This window comes from Hirundo rustica, chromosome 3, assembly GCF_015227805.2.
Source record: "Hirundo rustica isolate bHirRus1 chromosome 3, bHirRus1.pri.v3, whole genome shotgun sequence".
Lineage (NCBI taxonomy): Eukaryota > Metazoa > Chordata > Aves > Passeriformes > Hirundinidae > Hirundo > Hirundo rustica.
In genome coordinates this window covers 13,413,917-13,432,043 of record NC_053452.1, presented here as the reverse complement: position 1 = coordinate 13,432,043, position 18,127 = coordinate 13,413,917, and the positions used below count along the sequence as shown (strand labels likewise).

Genomic DNA, 18,127 nt, shown 5'->3' with positions numbered 1-18,127 from the left:
GCCCTTGTAGGTTCTGTGTGGTGGTGCTGGCCCTTGGTTACTGTCAGGCTCTCCAGCCCTCTGCTCTCCCTTCTTGTTGCTTTACTTTTTATTGGGTTGTGGGGTGTTTTTGTTTTGTTTTGGTTGGTTGGTTGGTTTTTTCCATTTCTTTTTTATTTTCAAGCTGGTTTCTTAGGAAATGGCAGAGGCCATGTGACAGCTTGGTGCCTGTCTCCCCACAATAAATCTGCTGAGCCCAGTGCTGACATCAGCAGGGGTTGAGAGGAGAGGAAAAGGCCTCTCCATGCCTCCACTTCGTGCAAAGAACCAAGGCCAGGAAGGATGATAAGGCCAGGAAGGATGAGGAGGGGCAGACCTACTTCCATTTTGCTCCTGAGAAAGGCCAGAGTATGACAAACCCCTGTACTGCACACCAGACTCCACAGGAGTGGGACATATTGTCCCTCCCTCAGCACTGTAGCTTTGTGGCCATGATGAAGGGTGGGGGAGGACTGTGTGTCTCAGCTAGAACCAGGTAAGAAAAAGGGCCAAGAAAATGGGGAACCGAGAGCCACCCTTGTGTGTTATCCCCCCACTCCCTGTCCCAGCACAGGTGGCAGATTGGGCTCTCTTCCTATCCTAGAGGGACAAACTTGGGAAGCAGACCTTTGCCCCACAGCCTGTGGTTTATCTTCGTGGACTTCGTGGCACATGTAGAGGAAGGCATGAATCAAGGGCCACTGGTGACCTTAGCCTGTCAGCAATGTCACTTGCCCCAGCCCAGCATGCGTGACATGTTGAAGCTCCCCTAAAGTGAGGGAATGCCTGCATTGTATCAGGATTGCACAAAACCTGTCAAGCACGGCAGGGTGGCTCTCACCCCCAGAAACCACAGGGAGGAAGGGCCCCGCAGCCACAGGTGCCAGGAAGTGATGCAGTTCCTTTGGTTTTGCAGGTTTCTGCTTTTGCAACAATTCTTTCGTTTACCGTGAGCTCCTGTGCAAGACAGCAGATAACCCAGGCCTGCCGACAGAAGCAGTAACAGACCCCAAAACAGCCAGTGCAGGAAGTCGGTGTTCCAAGTGCACCACAGAGCAGGTTAGCTCCAGTCGGGCTCCAAAGGCTGCCCCAGAGCAGGTCCAGTGTCCCCAGCCCCAGGGGCACACAAGGCCAAGCTGGCTGTTTTAAGAAAAGGACTGTTCTTGTGAAGCAAAGCTGAAAACTCTTTTTGGGGAAAGAAATTTAGCTCATTTTTTTACAGCTTGAATGGTATTGTTGCCATTTTTTAATTCCCTTGGCAGCTTGGTGGAAGGGAAAGGACATCCTGAGGGGCCCAGGAGAAAGCCAGACCTTGCTCAAGAGCACCTGGCCAGTCCCTGTTCTCCCCCCAGCTGGTAGGATTTTGCCATGTGCCCACCCAGAGTCACCTCCTTTCCTCCAGGAGAGCCACCGAGGCTTGGTGCTTGTCAGGCCATGACTCACAGCAGCCCCAGCACTGCAGGCTGGTACCTTTATTGATCAAGAAAGTCGCTTGGCTGGAGTGACCTGGAATAAGAACACTGGATCGATCCTTCTGCTGATTCAGCCATGCCAGAAAATACCTTTCAGCCTAGGTTCCTGGGCTTATCAAGGCAGAGTTGAAGACGCTCAATTTAACCTTTGCTGTAAATTACATTTACACTGCCTGCTGCTGACAGTTAGGCCTGAATTATCAGTCTCCATTTCCTGTTCTCATCTTCTCACAGGCCCAATAGACAAAATGGCTTTTGGGAAATCATTGCCTGCATATGGACTTCAAAATGTTTGTACCACCAGGGCAAGTCCTGCTGAGCTTGTGTGACTGAACTGCCTCCGCCTTTTTCTTCATGTATCCCTGTTAGGAAGTGATTTCTCCCACCAGCAACAGGCCAAGTTATAGGAAGCATTCATCACATTGTCTCTCCCTGCTTGTCTTGCCTTTTCAGAAGGTCTGGGTGATTTGGGAGAAAACTTAAAAACAGCCACAAGAGTTTCATCCCCTTGAAAAGCAGGACAAACAACCTTGAGGGGAAGTTTTGCCAGCAAACCCCACAATGTGGATAAACCCACAGCTCTGTAGCTCTGAGGATTAAGAGTTACTGTTAGCTTTAGAGCACAAAGATCAATACACCTTAGGACTTCTTCTGAGGGTCCTAAAAGCAGCCAGACTCTCCAATCAGCTGAAGCTATGGCATCACACCCAGCCAAGGCCCAAAGTGTCACCTCTTAATACTCAGTTCTGGGAATAAGGTACTTTGAACCCAAGTCCCTGATCCAAGGGCTTTCACACTGTGGGAAATGCTCTCCTATCTTACAGGTCTGACATCCTTCCTCTTTTGCAGTGTCTCCTGCACCATTTTCAGACCAAGGAAGGAAATCTCAGGCAGAAGTGACCACAGAATCACCTAGGCTAGATAAAGATGCCTGTGGCCTGGAGGCACCAGCTATCAACTGGATCTTGGCTAGGAGATGCCTGTTTGTTAGGGAGCACCACTCCCAGTGTGTCACACTCGTTTCCTTATCTCCACTTGGACTTTGGACAGAGTTCAGTACTGCAGACACCTGGGCGAGGAGGAGCTGTTTATGAGGATCATTACACACTCGGGTGAGGCCCCAGCTGAAAGACAAACTAGAAGCTCCAGCAGAATCCACGCCAGTTTGCTTTGCTCAGAATTGGGAAGCTGCACTCCAATGGATCCCTTTGCATCAGAAAACCTTGTGCTCCCAGCCCTGTGACCTGCGTGGGTGCCAAGTCAGAGCAGTCAGTCAATGCCTGTCTTTAATGAAGGGTTTTAACCACACAGCCTGGCCAGAGTTAGGTTATGGCCCATTATTGCCGTGGTCCCCAGACACAGCAGCACAGTGCTGGCACTGCTCTGCCAGGGGCTGAGGGAACACTGCAGCTTTCTGTCACTGCACAGCTGGGAACAGTTCAGGGAGGAAGGGCCATCCTGTGACTGCCTGGGCTCCATGGGCCTGGCCAGAGAAAGCTCCCTCAGTCCTCACAGGGAAGGCAGTGCAGAACAACCAACATATGGCTGGGCTCCTGCTGCTCAGATTGCAAACAGGGAGATCACTCCCAGGATAGCCCCCAACCAATGGGAATTTGGGCCCAAAGCCCAAAGGCAGAGAGAGGTGCTGTTTGGGAGCTGGAGCCTGCAGCAAGCAGGGGCATGCAGAACCAAAGAGAGGAGCACATTGCAGAGACAAACCTGCTTCCCCCTCAAATCTCGCCAGCTTCACCAGCTGCCTGTTTTCCCCCATCCCTGCACCCAAGAGCAAGGCAGGGCAGTTGCTACAGAAGGCACAGCAGCTGCCGAAGTGCTTACCCAGATCCAGCAGAGCCAGCCAGGCTTGCAGGAGGGCTGATCTCGAGGCTGGAGAGCAATCAGTCACTGACCCAGGGGAGGGAAAGCCCATTTATTTAGGCTGTTCAATTTTGGCACGCACAGAACATATCACAGTAATGCACTGGAGGCTAAGGTTTTTTTCTTTTTTTTTTTTTCTTTTTTTTTTCTTTTTCTCTACAGACATACAAGAAAACTCTATGCAACTCCCATGTACACATTACACAAAAGAAACAGCTTTAATCAATCACGGATGAAACATGGAAGCTTTTAAGATCTCTGTAGCTGGCACAGGAATGTTCTCTACCCCCCCATACAAAAGGCATTTCAGGTCAAACTTTCTAGTAGGTGATATTTCCATGCATTTCTACAGAATTAAAGAAGCTAACAGACAAAAAGCCCAGATCAAGCCATATTAGTCAGGCTGATTGGTTCTACTAAGTTAAATCAATAGTAATTATGGACAAATGGACCAAGTGACCAAGACTGGGGCTGAAAATACCATTTTTTAAGTTGTGGTTCCTTTTCATTTTACTACCCACAACTGGAGAGCTCTGATATAAGAATCTGCATTTGTAAAAGCCTCAGAAGCATCTGATCCACTAGTAAGTGTATATTAGAGAAAGGTAGTTCTAAATTAAACTATGTCAACAGAAAAAGCAATTTCTTTAGAATCACTCAGGAGGAAAGAGACCTCGAGACACTTCATAACCAGAAAATTAAACCTAGAGAACAAGTGAACCTTTAAGTATTATTACTGCACCGTGAGTTTACAAGAGAGTGGATTGAGACTAATTCTCCAGAAAAAGTGCGTCTGTTTTATGTCAAGCTTCATAATTAGGCTTTTTAGTACAGCTCTGCAACTGCGAGCCCTAAGAATTTAACCCAGTTTTGGTGCTAGCAGGCTGCTTTAGCTGAAGTCAAACTACAGGTTTTGTCTTAAATGGTTACAGGGGAAAGTTTTTGAATTTCACTTGTTAGTATTTAGAAAAGCAAGAACAGGAATCAGATCACCCTCACCTCTCCACCTTTCATACTGCTCAAATTTTTGGAGACCTTTAGTGTTAATTCATTGGGGACAGTACTGGGCTGGACAACCAATGCAAATATTAATACACCAAGATAATCCTTAATTTGATTTATTTAGGGTCATTTGTACATACAAGCTACATCTCCAAAATCTACTTTATTCTACAAGACAGCTTCCCTATTGTTAGTGAAACCCTTGCCTAGAATGTTTGCTTTATATAACTGATCTATTAAAACATGGAATGCTTGTAGAGTTGTGGCACTGTATAACATCTACACAGGACTACCTTCAAAAGCTACAACTAGGGAGCCTCCTAGCTTCTCAGCAATGCAAGCTCGGTTCAGGTCCTCTGGCCCATTTGCTTGGCATTCATGCTTTATGCCTAAAAAAAGAGGCAAAACACTCAATAAAGCAGTATTTCAACATGCTGGTAAGCAATCCAAGAAACATACCTGGTAGTAATATTAGAAGAAGCAATCCAATCACTCAAGCAGACATGTCCTGCCTTAGCTTAGGGAATTTGACAGCTTTTCCCTGACATGTCTCAGAAGACATCTGGCTGCAAACCAAATGTCCCTGAAGAGACATGTAGGGAGAAATTTGTCACTAGCTCAGACTGTTGGCCTTTCTTGGCAGACTCTTAGAGCAAGCCCCTCATTTCTTGTGCTGCTCTGGATACAGCAGGGGAGGGAGCTGCAGGCAAGCCCATGGAGAGGCTCACTCAGCTCCCGCTGGCTCTGCAGAGGTAGCTGAAAGCATCACACTGCAAACCTGACAGGCAGAGACTGAGAGCTGGGCTACGCAATCAACAGTGCTTTCTTTTCCTTTTTAAGGCTGGAGAGCCCAACCCATGTCTGCCTTATATGGTGAAAAGCAGAATTTCCTCAGGACTTCTTTTTCTCAACTTCCACATGTGCAGTGCACAACATTCTCCCATTGCAGTTCCAGTCCCTGGGCAAGCCATCCTGTGAAGGCTGGCACGGCTGCACAACAGTCCTGTCAGTCTCGCATAGTGCAAACTTTTGGCCCAGTGCAGACTTAGGAGCTGAAGTATGCTACCTGGCTATCAGCCAGACTAACTTACTACAGCATAGCCAGTTTATGAGACTGCATTTTAACCGACACAGGGATCAAAGTGCTTTGCCACTGAGGCAGCTCTGCATAAAATCCAGCATGGTATCATGAATCTAATGGCTTCTATGGTGCAGATGTGCTGCTCCATATGGTCCACCACACACTGCAAAACCTGCTCTTCTCCTGAGCACTGTCCTAATGCCTCTGAAATTTTGTCAATGTAAATTTGAGCCAGAGCTCATTTTACCTCTGTCACATGACACTTCACTTCTCACTAATACGTCAAAAAAACAACCCCCCCCCCCCCAAAACCTAAACTAGTTAAGCCTTGCTGTGTACTCGAGGGACACAGCATAGTTAGGAGCATTAGTTGTATTACATACCTTGAAACTTCTTTTTGATTGCATCCTTGGAGCTTGCATAGATCATCTTACTTTTGAGAGGTGCTTGTTCTGGTGCCCTAGTGGGAGACACCACAGAGAGTGAAATTAGTGACCCTGATTATCCAGCCTAGACAGAAGCAGTATCCTACCCACCATGGACAAGTGGAACATCTCATGGCTCCAGAATACAGGCATCAGGCTGGCCAGCTTACTCCCAGCCTGGGCAATCCAAACGCTTAGAGACCTAACCCACAGAGCCTGGACTGTATTTTAGGAATGAGAGAGTTGGGAAGGTGGCTTACCACAAGAAAAACATCAGCTCTTCTTTTTTGGATTCCTTGGTCTCGAAGCTTGCATCATACAAGGCATAGCGGCAATCCTTCTCAGGAAGCATCTGCACAAAGTGCTTGAAAGGGTCGGTGACTGTCACTCCGACATCTCCCACCAGAATCTCTTTGCCTTCCTCCACAATAATGCACTTTTTGTCTGGACTGAGGCAGAAGATGACAGCCTTCTTCCTCTTCTTGATTTCCTCCGGTGTGGAGCACTTCCGCACTTTCATGTCGTAGAAGATACGGCACACCTCATCAGCCACTTGTACTCCAGAGGCCTGCAAAGACCACAGCAAACACCTTCAGGCCTTCCATCCCTAATTTTCCCAGCTACATAATAGCACTATCTTAAATCCAAGGCTAAAAGACAATAGATTCTTGCAATAGTCACTTGTGGCATGAGAGTCTCATCAGAAAAGGCTGCAGACCCTCTTTTCCAAAGCCAAGTAAAGAATCTGGAGTCTCGCTGCTGCTGACAGCCAGCTGCCAAAACAAAAACTATTCCAAAGAAGGCACAATCCCACTTACACCAGAACATTGTTTTGGGTGAGTTTTACAGCATGCCAAGCCCTTGTTCTCTGAGATTCACTTGTGGCAGATCCTTTGGCGTTACACCAGCTTAATTTTCTTCCCCATTTCACGCTGGCTGGACAAGCCTACAAGGATCTTCTGTTGAAAGTTTCCCATTCATTTCCAGCATGCTTGCTAGCAGCTTTAGGAACAGAGGTAAAACTGGCCAAATTCCATACCTGTTGCATGGACTCAGTTTAGAGATCATGGGAAATGTAGTGGGGTACTGGAATTGCAGTGGTAGTTTTTAGCTGAACAAACCTACTTTGGGAAGTTGCTGTGAATTGAGTATTTCACACAGAGAACTTCAAAGTCTTAACAGTTAAAGTCTCTACTTCTCAGCACCTACTCCAGCAGTTTTTAAAGCAAGCTCAACCTTCTCAGCATTTCCCACCCACCTTGGAGTCAGCTGGGAAATTGTAGTGAGTGGTATTGTATTCCCCTGTGTAAGCTGGAACAAGAGGTGCACATGCAGCATTATCAATCTGATGTTAAAGGCAGCTGCACAGAATAAAGAGGACAACACCAAGCAAGAATGACAAAAAGCTGAACTGCATTTTCAGTCTGATGCTTTTTTTCTGGGAATGAGACAGGGAAAAGAAAAAAAGTAGAAGCATTTACATCTGCATTTTGTTCTCAGACTGCATGAAGTTGGAGAGCATAAAAGCAGCTGTGCAAGAGTGAATACTGCAAATGTGGACAGGCACTGCTGGAAGGACATAATGGCCAGAGCAGTAAAGACCAAACTGACGCCTGTCCAGTACTGAACTCTTATCTGTTCAAAATGCTACACACATTAAACAGTATAAACAAAGAGATTCCTTTAGAATCCTGCTTCCTCCCTCGCTGTTTTTTTTTTTTTTTTTGTATTCAAATGACATTACTCATATTCATCTATCAGAAGGAAAACTGCCTTCCCTCCCTCTGTGTAAATCACGACACGTCACTGCTACGAGCACAGTCAGCAGTACCAACAGCTGGGTACAGCAGAAGGTGAGATACACAACTGAAAAAGCCTAAAGGCTGTTCTTCATTTCTTTTTTTTTTAAACTTATCTTCAGCCCCAAAATATGACCTCAAGGGATTTCTTTTGCATTCTGAAGCATCAGCAGAGTTCAGCTGCAAAACCAGGGGGAGAGAGGTGCAGGGGAACTGCTCAGGCTGTCCTTGAGAGATGGTTATGGACTGGACATCTGCTTTAATGTGGGGAAATTTTTTAAAGCCTTGACCAGTGCCTACTACGGAGGACCTCAGATGAGCCCAGATTCTCCTCTTTCTACCAACATCCTGTAACTTTGTGTGGCTGCTAACCCAGTGAGGAGAGGTGGCACAGCTGGCAGAATCTATGACCATGGAATTTGGTTTCTAGAGCTCCCACGTGCTGGTCACAGAAAACCAGGGCAATCTCATACATCAGCAACCTGAGCTTTTCTTTAAGGCGGAGAATAGTGCTTTTTCAGGATTTACCTAAATATAAGGGGACCTCCCTCAAGGTTTACAATGCATGGTCAGTCTGTAAGTGGTAATCTATGCAGAAGTGCTTGCGCTTACTTTGGGACAGGAGAACAGCAATTCAGTCACTGTGCCTCAGCTGTGTGGCAGGCAGCCATCCTTCTGCGTATCAGCAATAAGGTGAGGAAAGTACATGGAGGAAAGTTATTTCAGGATAAAGTCAAGCAACAGTGCGAACATGGACTTAAAGTGACTCATTCCTGTGTCACCTCCTCCATACAGAGACCCTGCACTTTGTCAGTGTGACTGAAAGCTAATGAGGAATAAACATCTTTCTCCTCTTGTGACTGGACTGAGTGACTGGATTGCTTTCTCCTCCTGTGTTTGGTGGGGGAAAGAGCCTCTTTGGGAAGACTCTAACACAAAGTTAACCTAACAAAGCAAACAGTGCAGCTATTTTATCATTCACTAAGGACTAACCCACAGTGAATTCAAGAGAACCCTTTTCCTCCCCGGGGTTTATTTTCTAACTAATGGTGCTTCACAAGCTGGCAACAGGTGACAAGACTTGGGTTTTAGTCACAAACCCCCTCAAGAGTCTTAGAAAATGCACAGAAAGTGTGAACTGGCATGAAAACGAAGCTATTTATCATGGAAAACAGTACATGTCACCTACCTCTACCTTTGTCAGTTCTTGAGCTTTGCTTGAACACTATGACAAATAATTCTCTTGCACCAAGTCATGCTAACTTTAAAAGCAGAGGTTAACGCTCAGTTTAGAGTCAGAAGCAGCAGCTATAGAGATACAGGTTGATGCAAACTGTGCAGTCACCTGCATTTGCTTGTGCTACTACACAGCCAGAAACATGTCTCCAAGTCGGGAGACAAGTTGTTTCCTTAAAAAGAATCTGAGCACTGCTGGCAAGTCAGTTCAGATTCCAAGAATGTTGAAAGTATTTAGTCTGGAAACTCAAAATTCACTGTAAAACTTCATCTGATAACTGGGACTGACCAGAAGCAGAAGGGACAATAGTGACAACTGGATATTTTAGCTTTCCAAAGCAAAAAGCTGTTAGTAGGTGGTGCTACTCCTTTTCACAGCTCCTGTACAACCCCTGGATTCATCACACAAGCTGACATTAGCAGCCACTGTGTTGCCAGGGACAATGCAGATTTTTTTCATCTGAGAACACCCTATAGCTGTGTTACAGTACGGGCTGAGACAAGACAGTACAACAAACCAATTCCCTCCAAAAAGAAGATCTACTGTCATGACTGTAGGGCTCCCTCTTCAACCTTGGGCCTGTACCAGCCACAAACGGCTTACATGGCCACAAACATACTTAAAAGGGAAAAAACTCAAACACCAGGCAGCTTTTTGGTTTAAGGTAGTTGCAACCACTCTGTGTAGAACAGCAACAGGATGACTGCTAAGAACACTGGAACAAGGAGAAATGCCAGACTCTAAATACACGTCCTCAAGTGACATTTTAACCTCATCTCTGCTGCCCTGTCCAGAAGAAGAACTGGTGAAAAGCCTCCACCCTCCTAATAATGACAGAATAAAATAAAAGTTAAGTCTGGATTTTCCCTCTTTGTCAATATCTGGCTTTGTCCAGATATTGAATCAGAGGATTCAATACAGCACATTGGTTATTATTTTGTGCATTGTGGCTTGAACACAGAGCTCCAGCAGACAGCCTGGTCCTATTCCTTTTCCAGGATGGAAGTAGTTATCCAGCTCTGGACTGGCACGTGGGGTTGGTTCAGTGAGCAGCACACACTGCAGGCACTTGTGGGATCCATGACCATCAGCTGGTGACATTTCACCATAAGGGACAGACCCTTAAGTGCAACAAGGCAGCAGCAAAGCAGGCAAGCCACCTAATTCCCAGATGGGAAAATGATGCCAGGACAGCACATTTGGGGAGACATTCAGGAAAGAAGAGACAAAATGAGTTTCTCTGAGGGAACTAGCACAAAAGAGTTGTCCCCCAGCATCTCCATGTAACTGCTGCAGACACAGCATATGCTGGGGGCTGAGCCCCTCACACACCCCATGGCACTCATAGCAGTATCCCCCCTGAATCTCACATAGCCTGCCACAGGCACCTGAGGCAGGGATTGCATTCACTGCCTTGTCAGCAGGCACTGCAAGGAACACAGGCGGCTCTTGTTCATAAAACCTTGCTCTTGCCTGAAGTGCAAAGCTCTGCAGAAGTCTTAGGAGAGCACAGTGCCCTCCCTCCACTGTGCAGCCCAAAGAGGGAGCTTTCTGTCCAGCAGGCTTCCAATTGCAGGAACCAGACCCAGCTGCCTCCACTAAGAACTCCCAACATTTTGTCTCCATTACCAACTAGCTGAACTGAAATTTAATCTAAATTGGGGAAGACTGAAGAATAATCCAAAGCTTTCTCAAGAAAATCCCCACATACAGTAAAATCATTCCAAGAATGAGACATGCTAGACACCTGATAAACTGGATTTGTAGCAAGCCTGCACTAAACCACAACTTTGACATAATGAAATTCAACTCCACTTTTGTTAGGAATTGCTGTGAGCTCCAGTATTTTTCTTGAATACTTAAAATATTTTACCTAAGAAGAGTCTTTGTTTTCCTCAACTGTAAGACAGCTAAGAAGACCTTAAACTAATTACTTAGTATGCCTCAAGGTAAGCTTGAAGGACTAAATTTCGGGTTGTATCTTCAGAATTTCAAACTCTTGGTCTTCCCTCCAGTGATTAGAGCCCAAGAACTCTCCATAGTGGTGCCTGGGCATGTATTATCTCCAGAGAAATTCCAAGATGCAATTCTTGACTTGTTTTGTCTAGGAATCACACACACCCTTTGTACATACCAGGGCGAACAGCTACTTACGTGGAAACTTTTGCTTCTTGGAAAAGCATCATCATTTTTTTTTCCAGCATCTGACACCAAGAATGTATTAAAGATGCCTTGTTTAATTGCAAGGGCATATTTGAGAACACTGTCCTCCCATGTTTGCTGGTCACATTACTGGCAGGTATTTGGTTCTTAGTTTCTTCAGCAAACCCTGTTTCCCACTGCCTGGCTTACCCATCTCCCTCCTATCTACCTCTAAAATTCCCTGCCACTGCCAGAGCTGCCTGTAGAGCCATGCGGCATTTCCCTCCAACTCACTAATGTGTCACAGTACATCTCTGCAATAAATACTTTTTCAATTAAACCTATTTCCACCCGAATGGTCTAGGACAGCACCCTTCAGGGACAGAGCTGTCCCTTGCACTGCCACACAGTGGAATGCCCTGGGCCACCACCAGCAACCTGAGGGAAAACTAAGCCACAGTAGTCGTGGGAGCACTTAGCAGAAAGGGAGGCTGAGTCTGGCTGAACAAAAGTTTTGCCAAATCAGGCCTCTGGAAAGGTGTCACCTAAGGCTGAAAGCCAACTGAAAATGTAAAGATATTAAATACTGCTTGGCTTTTAACCCGTTATTTGAGCACTCAAGAAAATGCATCTGATATTAACATCCTTACTTTACTGAGCAGGAAAGGCAGCAATGCAAGGAGGAAATGCAAGGAGCAGCTACTTTAACTTCAGCCCAGAGACCAGCAACAGTGTGGTAACACCAGTGACTTCATGATTCTGGAAAAGCCCACATTCCCTGCTCACCTATAGCTGTGGACAGAGAGACAGCTCCATTTACAGGGGACAGCCTGTACATCTGAAAGGCCAAGGCTTCAACTCAGATCTGAAGCCTGACAGGAAACAGAACTAACAGCCTTTTACTGCTCTTGTATAAGAGGCCATAATTTGCATACCATAAACCAGCAAGAAGTACAGTCATCTGCATATTACTTGTAGACAGATCTTGCTAGCTAGACTCAAGTTTTTATTTTGCATTATTTGGTCTCTTTTTCCAGGGGGAAGGAATTGAATTCAGCTTTTATTTCTCCCAACACGACACGAAGAAAGGTTATTGACAAGACAAGGAGAGATTAGTAAGAAAGCAATTATTAAAAAAAAAAAAAGAAAAAAACTACCCTTTGAATTCCTGAAGGTCATTTCCCCAGCTTTCAGCTGAAGAGGAAATTATCTCCTGCTGAGCCACCATGAAGTTCACTCCCGATTTAATTATTAAAGTAAGCAGAACAAGCAATACCCCCAAAAGGCAATCCCAGCAACAGTACTGAAAAACAGGAACTGCAGTAGCCAGTAGTAGCAGGGCAGAAATTTTGAGCAGCACCCATTCCTGTGCTGAAATGTAAGTTTTTAAGGTAATGCAGGCGGAAGCTGGTGTGTAACAGGACTCTTGCAAAAAATCAAAGTTTCTCAGAAACACATTCAGCACACAAATCAGCTATTATGAGCCTAAATGCCTATAAGAAATTTCTTGTGGGCCTCCAGGCACCTACAGTAACCTAAAGCTTAAACATCACCCTCAAAACCAGGCTTTGAAGGCCAGCTCTGGGCATCCCTGATACTTGTTACTGAGGGATCCTCCTCTCCCGAGGCGATTGCTAGGAATACTGAACAACCAGGTGAGGAAAAGGCCAAGAACAGCTTCAAAAGCAAGTCCTGGTTGTATTCGGGCTCTCTGACGTGGGATTGCTTAGGCCAGCTCTTGCACCCAGCAGGAGGCTCTTGATAATGATTCTGACAAGGCGAGTAGGAACATGCCAGACACAGACAGCACCAATTGTCATGCGGCTGTTATCTTGTAGATGAGGCATATGTACCTTGTAGTTACACAGATCTGGGAACAGCACTGACCAACAGCCAAGAAAAATAATTTGCATGGTCCTCCAAAGACCTTGGACTCATTTAATCCAGTAGCAAAAAACCTGAACGTTGTGGCAAGACACTAAAGCCGAAAATCCAAGCTCTTTTGATACCAAAGGATGCCCTCCTGCTGGCACTACTGTACTTTGCCAGAAGGCCTCCACTCTGCAAAAACCAAGTTTATTTGCAGCCTCTCAAAAAAGCCAACCGAAACCCTGTTGCAAAAAGGATATCACTATGAGAAATAGTAGTTTTGACTGACTTGGGAATTCCCTGGTTCTAATGCAAGATGAAGCCTGACATGCTAAGTAGTCACACTTAACTAGGTTTGCATAGTGTAGAGGTGGTAGCTGGCTTGTTGAGACAAGCCTCTTTTAAACAAAAGCTGCGAGTCTCATCAGACGTTTTAGCAGCTTCATCTGCAACTCCCACCAGCTCTGCTCCACGCTGCAGACCAGCCATAACTGCACCAGCTTCGGTGTTAGAGAAAGCAGGGACATTAATAGTACATCCTGTCTGCCAGCCCTATGGACCAAAAATTCATTTCCCGGATATACCACATGTTCAATGAACTACTGGTAAATACCAAGGGTAGGCCTCAATATTTAACACCTCTAATATAGGTAAATAACCCAGGCAAGTGTGTCAAAACACACAACTGTGTGTTTCTGGACAAGTACTTGTGCCTGACTCAAGCAATTACAATGACAGCAATTAAAACTGCATGAGCTAATAATTGAAGCAAATTTGCCAATCCCCATCTCCCAAGTTAAAGAGGGATGCAAACTCTGAGCATGGGCAAAGCAAACAGAATGAACCACCATTAAATCAAACACGCGTTTGGTCTATTCTGGCCCATTTATGCAAGGAGAACCGTGGCACTTTTCTTTTTTATTGAAAACCAGGAAACACAAAAAGTCAGTGTGGATGCTTAATACTTTTTTTGTTTCTTTGCTTCCAGCGTTGTGTCATGAATAAATGTTTCCAGCAGTGTGCGGAGAAGCAAAACAAAAAAAAAACCAAAAAACCCCAAGTCCTTGCAGCAACTACCTCAAAATTTCAGCTTCCTCGAGCGGCTGCTGCGACACCCTGTTTTTTACGACCAGCGATTGCCCTCGGCGGGTTCCGCTTTCCCCTTTTGTCCGCCACCAGTGCTGCGGGCTCCGGCCGGGCCCGGCCCTGGGAAGGCCCGTGCTGGCCCCGGCTGCCCGCGGAGCTGCAGCCTGTTTCTAGGCCAGGCCCGAACCCCTCGGCCGTGGGAAGATGGCTCCCGCTGGGACCGAGGCGGCGGCCGCGCTTTCTCCCGAGCAAGGCAGCCCCCGACCTCGGGGGAAGGGCGGGCTCCCACCAACACCACCCGGTGGCTTCCGGAGAAGCTGCGACCCTCTCCCACCGAGCTCCTCGTGGGAAGCGGAGCGGCACCGCCTCCTCATCCCCTCCCGGCCGCGCCCTGCGGTGCGGGGAGGTGCCGCGCACAGCCCCCCCCCACCCCCCCCCCACTTTTCCCGCCGCGCCTTCGCTCCTCACCAACCCCCCCTTCCATAGCCAAATGGACGCTTCTGCCCGCACAGCTTGTGTGCGACGCGGAGTGTACCATTACCTTACGGCGGGGGGGAGGAAAAGGACGGAGGACAGTTCCATCGGTTCAAGGCGGGGTGGAAGTAACCTTCCGTCGCCTCATGGCGGGATGGGGGCGGGGGGGAAGGAAGGAGAACGGATCTGCCGCGTCAAGTTCAAAGGCGACCGGGAGAAAGGGAAGGAGAAGCGGGCACGATACTGCCAGGCACAGCGGCGCCGCCAAGCCAGAGCGCCGGCCGGGATGCGGCGGGCGGTACCGCCGCCCCCCTCCCCCCTTCTTCCCCCAGGAATGAAGTCGGAGGCGGGAGACGGAGAAGCCTAACAGCCGCCCCCGGCGGCGCGCGGTGCCTACCATGGCGTCGGCGGGGCGGGCGGGGCGCGGCGGACGGGCGACGGAGCGCGGTGCGGCGGCGGCGGCGGCTCCCTCGGCTGTCTGGGCGCGGCGCGGGCTACGGCGGCAGGAAGAGAAGCTGCGAGGGCGCGAGCCGGGCGGAAGCGCTGTCGACGTCACGGTAGCCGTGCCCGGAGGAGGAGGAAGCGGTTGCTATGGCCGGAGCCCCGCGTGGCGACGCCCCGGTGCCGTACGCACGCGCGAGCAGAACGGGAGACCCGTCCGCCATGGACGGCCCCACCTCTGCTGAGTTAACCAATCATAGGGAGACTCTGAATGATTGGCGTTTCTGTCGGCCAATGGTGCGTGCTCCATGCCGGGTGGGCGGGGTTACCTGCTCCAAGGTGTGCCTGTGTAGGGGCCGGGGAAGGTAGCGAGGGTAGAACCGAGGGGCTTGGGGAGTCGTGAGGGAGTGCGCGTGGGGCACGAGGAGGATTTGGGCTGTTGGGAGCGCGGGTATAAGGGCAGCGGCCGAGGTGGCGGCCGTTGGCCATGGGGCTGGCGGGGAGTGTGCGGAGGAGGCGCGGAGGAGGCGGCCGCAGCAGCAGGAGCGGCTAGGGGCGGGCGGCCGGGCGGATGTGTGGGAAGTGGGTTGTTTTTTTTTTTTTTTTTTTTTTTTTTTTTGGTTTTGTTTGGTTTGGTTTTGTTTTCCTTCTTCCTCGGAGGGTTTTTCACTACCTACTTTGGTGCGATCTCAGGCAGGCGGTGCTGATTGGCTCGCGCTGCTGCGGCAGCAGCCCAGCGCTTCCCGCCGGCACCCGCTGATCCCGCCCGGCACAGCTTCGTGCCAGCGGCCGAAACAACGAGCGGGCTGTCCTCGGGACAAAGGCAGTCCTGACAAAACGCTGCTGCCGAGGCCAAGGCACTCGGAGAAGTTGCTGTTCCATGTTCATGGCAGTTCTGCTCGCCCTGACGAAAATACTCATTCCTTAGTGTTTTTAGCCAGCGAGGTTCAGGCTGCTTGTAATCAGTACAAAGGCATCTGCTGATGGTACAAAATGTATAGAAAGTTAGGTTTTTATCACTGAATCCTGACTGCAGTGATGTTCCCGGCTTCAATCAATGAGCAAAAAGCCCTCAGCATGAAAAGCTTATTTTATTGAGTCTGTGCCTCCCTGTTAAACAGGAAACAGAAACAAGACTCAATGGCTGCGATTTCAGGGCTGGGGTATGAGGAAATGATACTTCATTAAAACTATCATGAAGCTCCACTATTAAAGGTGTGAGCAATGCTTACACACCTTACAATTTTCATCCACATTGCTGTTCTAGTTAAAGGGGGTTAATTTTTATTTGATTTTTCCCCTTTTTGCAGGCTACCCCAGTAGATGGTCTTTGTAGATGTTAGGCCTGTTCTTTGAGAGAGAAGTTGCTGAAAGACCTCATCCTGAAGATGGTTGCCATTGAAAAAGCCATCCTGTTTCATAAGGCTCTTGTACTGGGTGACTTACTCCTGCCAGGGGTTCCTTTTTGCAAAAGCTCTTGCATCAGATTTGTAATGAAACTAGCAAAAGACCTACCAGCATGACGCAGACTTTAATTGGCCTGAGTGAATAGTTCTTCCCTAGGCCCCTTTCTGATACATTTAATCAAGGAATGCTTAAATTTGACCCCAAATCTTGATTTACTTTGGAAGTATTGACAAGAAATGAATAGGTATGTGTTTGATTTTTTTCCCCCCTTCTGAAACACAGTTCTAAAACAAGTCAGATAAAGTGCCTGTGTAGTAGGAAGAGCTTCAGTCCTGTGATTAAGTTACCCTGGACAACTTCTGGTCCTGCCTTCCTGCACTGACTGTGGCTTGGAGAGGAAATCAAGGCAGTGGTGGTCAGCACTATGTGGCAGTGCCACAGCAGACCTCCATCTGTTGTGGTGCGTAGCAGAAACCTGTGATAGCTGTGCTTTCTAGCTGATGTGGGTAATTTGTCTGTTACTATCCACATCATCTACTTCTGGGCTTGCTCTTCATAGATGGGTTTCACTCTGAGAGAGAGGTACCAAAGTGACAGATCCTGGGGAGGAGGGGAGAAGATGATGCAAGGCCATGAGAACAGGGCTGGGGCTATTTCATGCTTGTGTACTTATAAGGGCAAATGAGGTGGAACTGGCCTCTTGGCTTAGTCTGTTCCAAGAGGTGGTTTTGGAAACGTTGCAGTAGGTTGAGAAATTATCTAATCAGTTAAAGAAAATTCAGCCGGGACAAGAACTTCTTTACCAGCAGAGTAAGAGAAAACTCACTTTTTCCTGCCTCATGACAAAGATGTGCCTCCTCTGGGAAGGGCACTCACTTACCAGCAACCACAACAGCTTTTTGAAAGGTTTCATTCCCCAAAAGACAAAACAGTATAGCCCAGTGAGGCTAAACACAGCCGATGTGGTGCTCTGAGGCAGGAACTGTGCACCAAAATACACGGACAAGCGTGTGGTTATGGTGGTGCCAGCCTGCCTTAGCACAGTGCTTCACAGTCCCTGCACTGCTGTTCCAGCACAGGCACTGGAAGCTCCAGCCCTGCCCCAGAGCTGCCTGCTGGGGATTAAGAGTTTGTATGAGACGGTTGGGAATCCCTGCTGCATGCCAAATCTGTGCTGCTGGTTGTGTAGGGAAAGGGAGCCTGCTTCTCCAGCCCTGTGCTGCTCCCTGACCTGACAGCCCTCTCCTCATGTGCCTGTCACCTTAAGCATCACTCTGACCCTTTGTTGTGCTGGGGTTTCCTCAGCCTGGGCTTGCAGCAGGGTCCTGCCAAAGCTATTCCATAGCTCTTCCCTTGGTGCCTGAACCCAGGGGGAGCTTTCTGGTTTGGGGAAGGCAGGAGGAAATTTTGTTTCTATTTCTGAGTTTCCTCTCTATCAGTGCCAGCCTTTGGATGGGACAGGGACCTGGGCAAAGGTGAGGAAGTTACTGCTGCTCTAACACCAACACCTCTGGCTTAGTGTGTTGCACACTCTGTTACAGCTGTTCTGGAGTGTGGTGAGCGAGGCTAAATCTTTCTTGGGGTGAGACCCCTTTGTCCCCAGCCTCTCAGTGCAATATGATGTTGTCACAATGACAGACATGAATACTGTGAATTGCATTGTGGAGAAGAAGGGGTTTTTTACTAGCTCTTATTTTCAACACTGAAGCAGGTTTGCCCTTTTTTTCCCGTAGTGTTAGTGCCATGAATAAGCTAGACTGGAAGCTCAGGATGTACATTTGGATGAACCATCACAAAAG

General features: G+C 47.9%; 1 protein-coding gene and 1 long non-coding RNA gene across 2 annotated transcripts in view; one reads left to right on the top strand and one right to left on the bottom strand.

The window, feature by feature from the left end:
* Positions 1-3,558: 3,558 nt before the first annotated feature.
* DSTN (destrin, actin depolymerizing factor) lies at positions 3,559-15,096 on the bottom strand. The gene is made up of 4 exons (XM_040059677.2): positions 14,878-15,096; positions 6,134-6,441; positions 5,832-5,908; positions 3,559-4,756 (listed from the first exon to the last, which is right to left on the bottom strand). Exons 1-4 carry the CDS (start codon positions 14,878-14,880, stop codon positions 4,647-4,649), a joined length of 498 nt encoding a protein of 165 aa, XP_039915611.1. The 5' UTR covers positions 14,881-15,096; the 3' UTR covers positions 3,559-4,646.
* Positions 15,065-18,127, top strand: part of LOC120750720 (uncharacterized) — a 16,960-nt gene continuing 13,897 nt past the window's right edge. The window contains exon 1 of the long non-coding RNA XR_005700117.2: positions 15,065-15,218. This is a non-coding gene — a long non-coding RNA (uncharacterized LOC120750720). The remainder of the gene's footprint in view (positions 15,219-18,127) is intronic.

Coding starts and splice junctions, on each gene's coding strand:
- DSTN (XM_040059677.2), bottom strand. Junction 5,909..6,133: donor GAGCTGATGTTTTTCTTGTG/GTAAGCCACCTT, acceptor GTCTCCCACTAG/GGCACCAGAACAAGCACCTC. Junction 4,757..5,831: donor AATCAAAAAGAAGTTTCAAG/GTATGTAATACA, acceptor CTCTTTTTTTAG/GCATAAAGCATGAATGCCAA.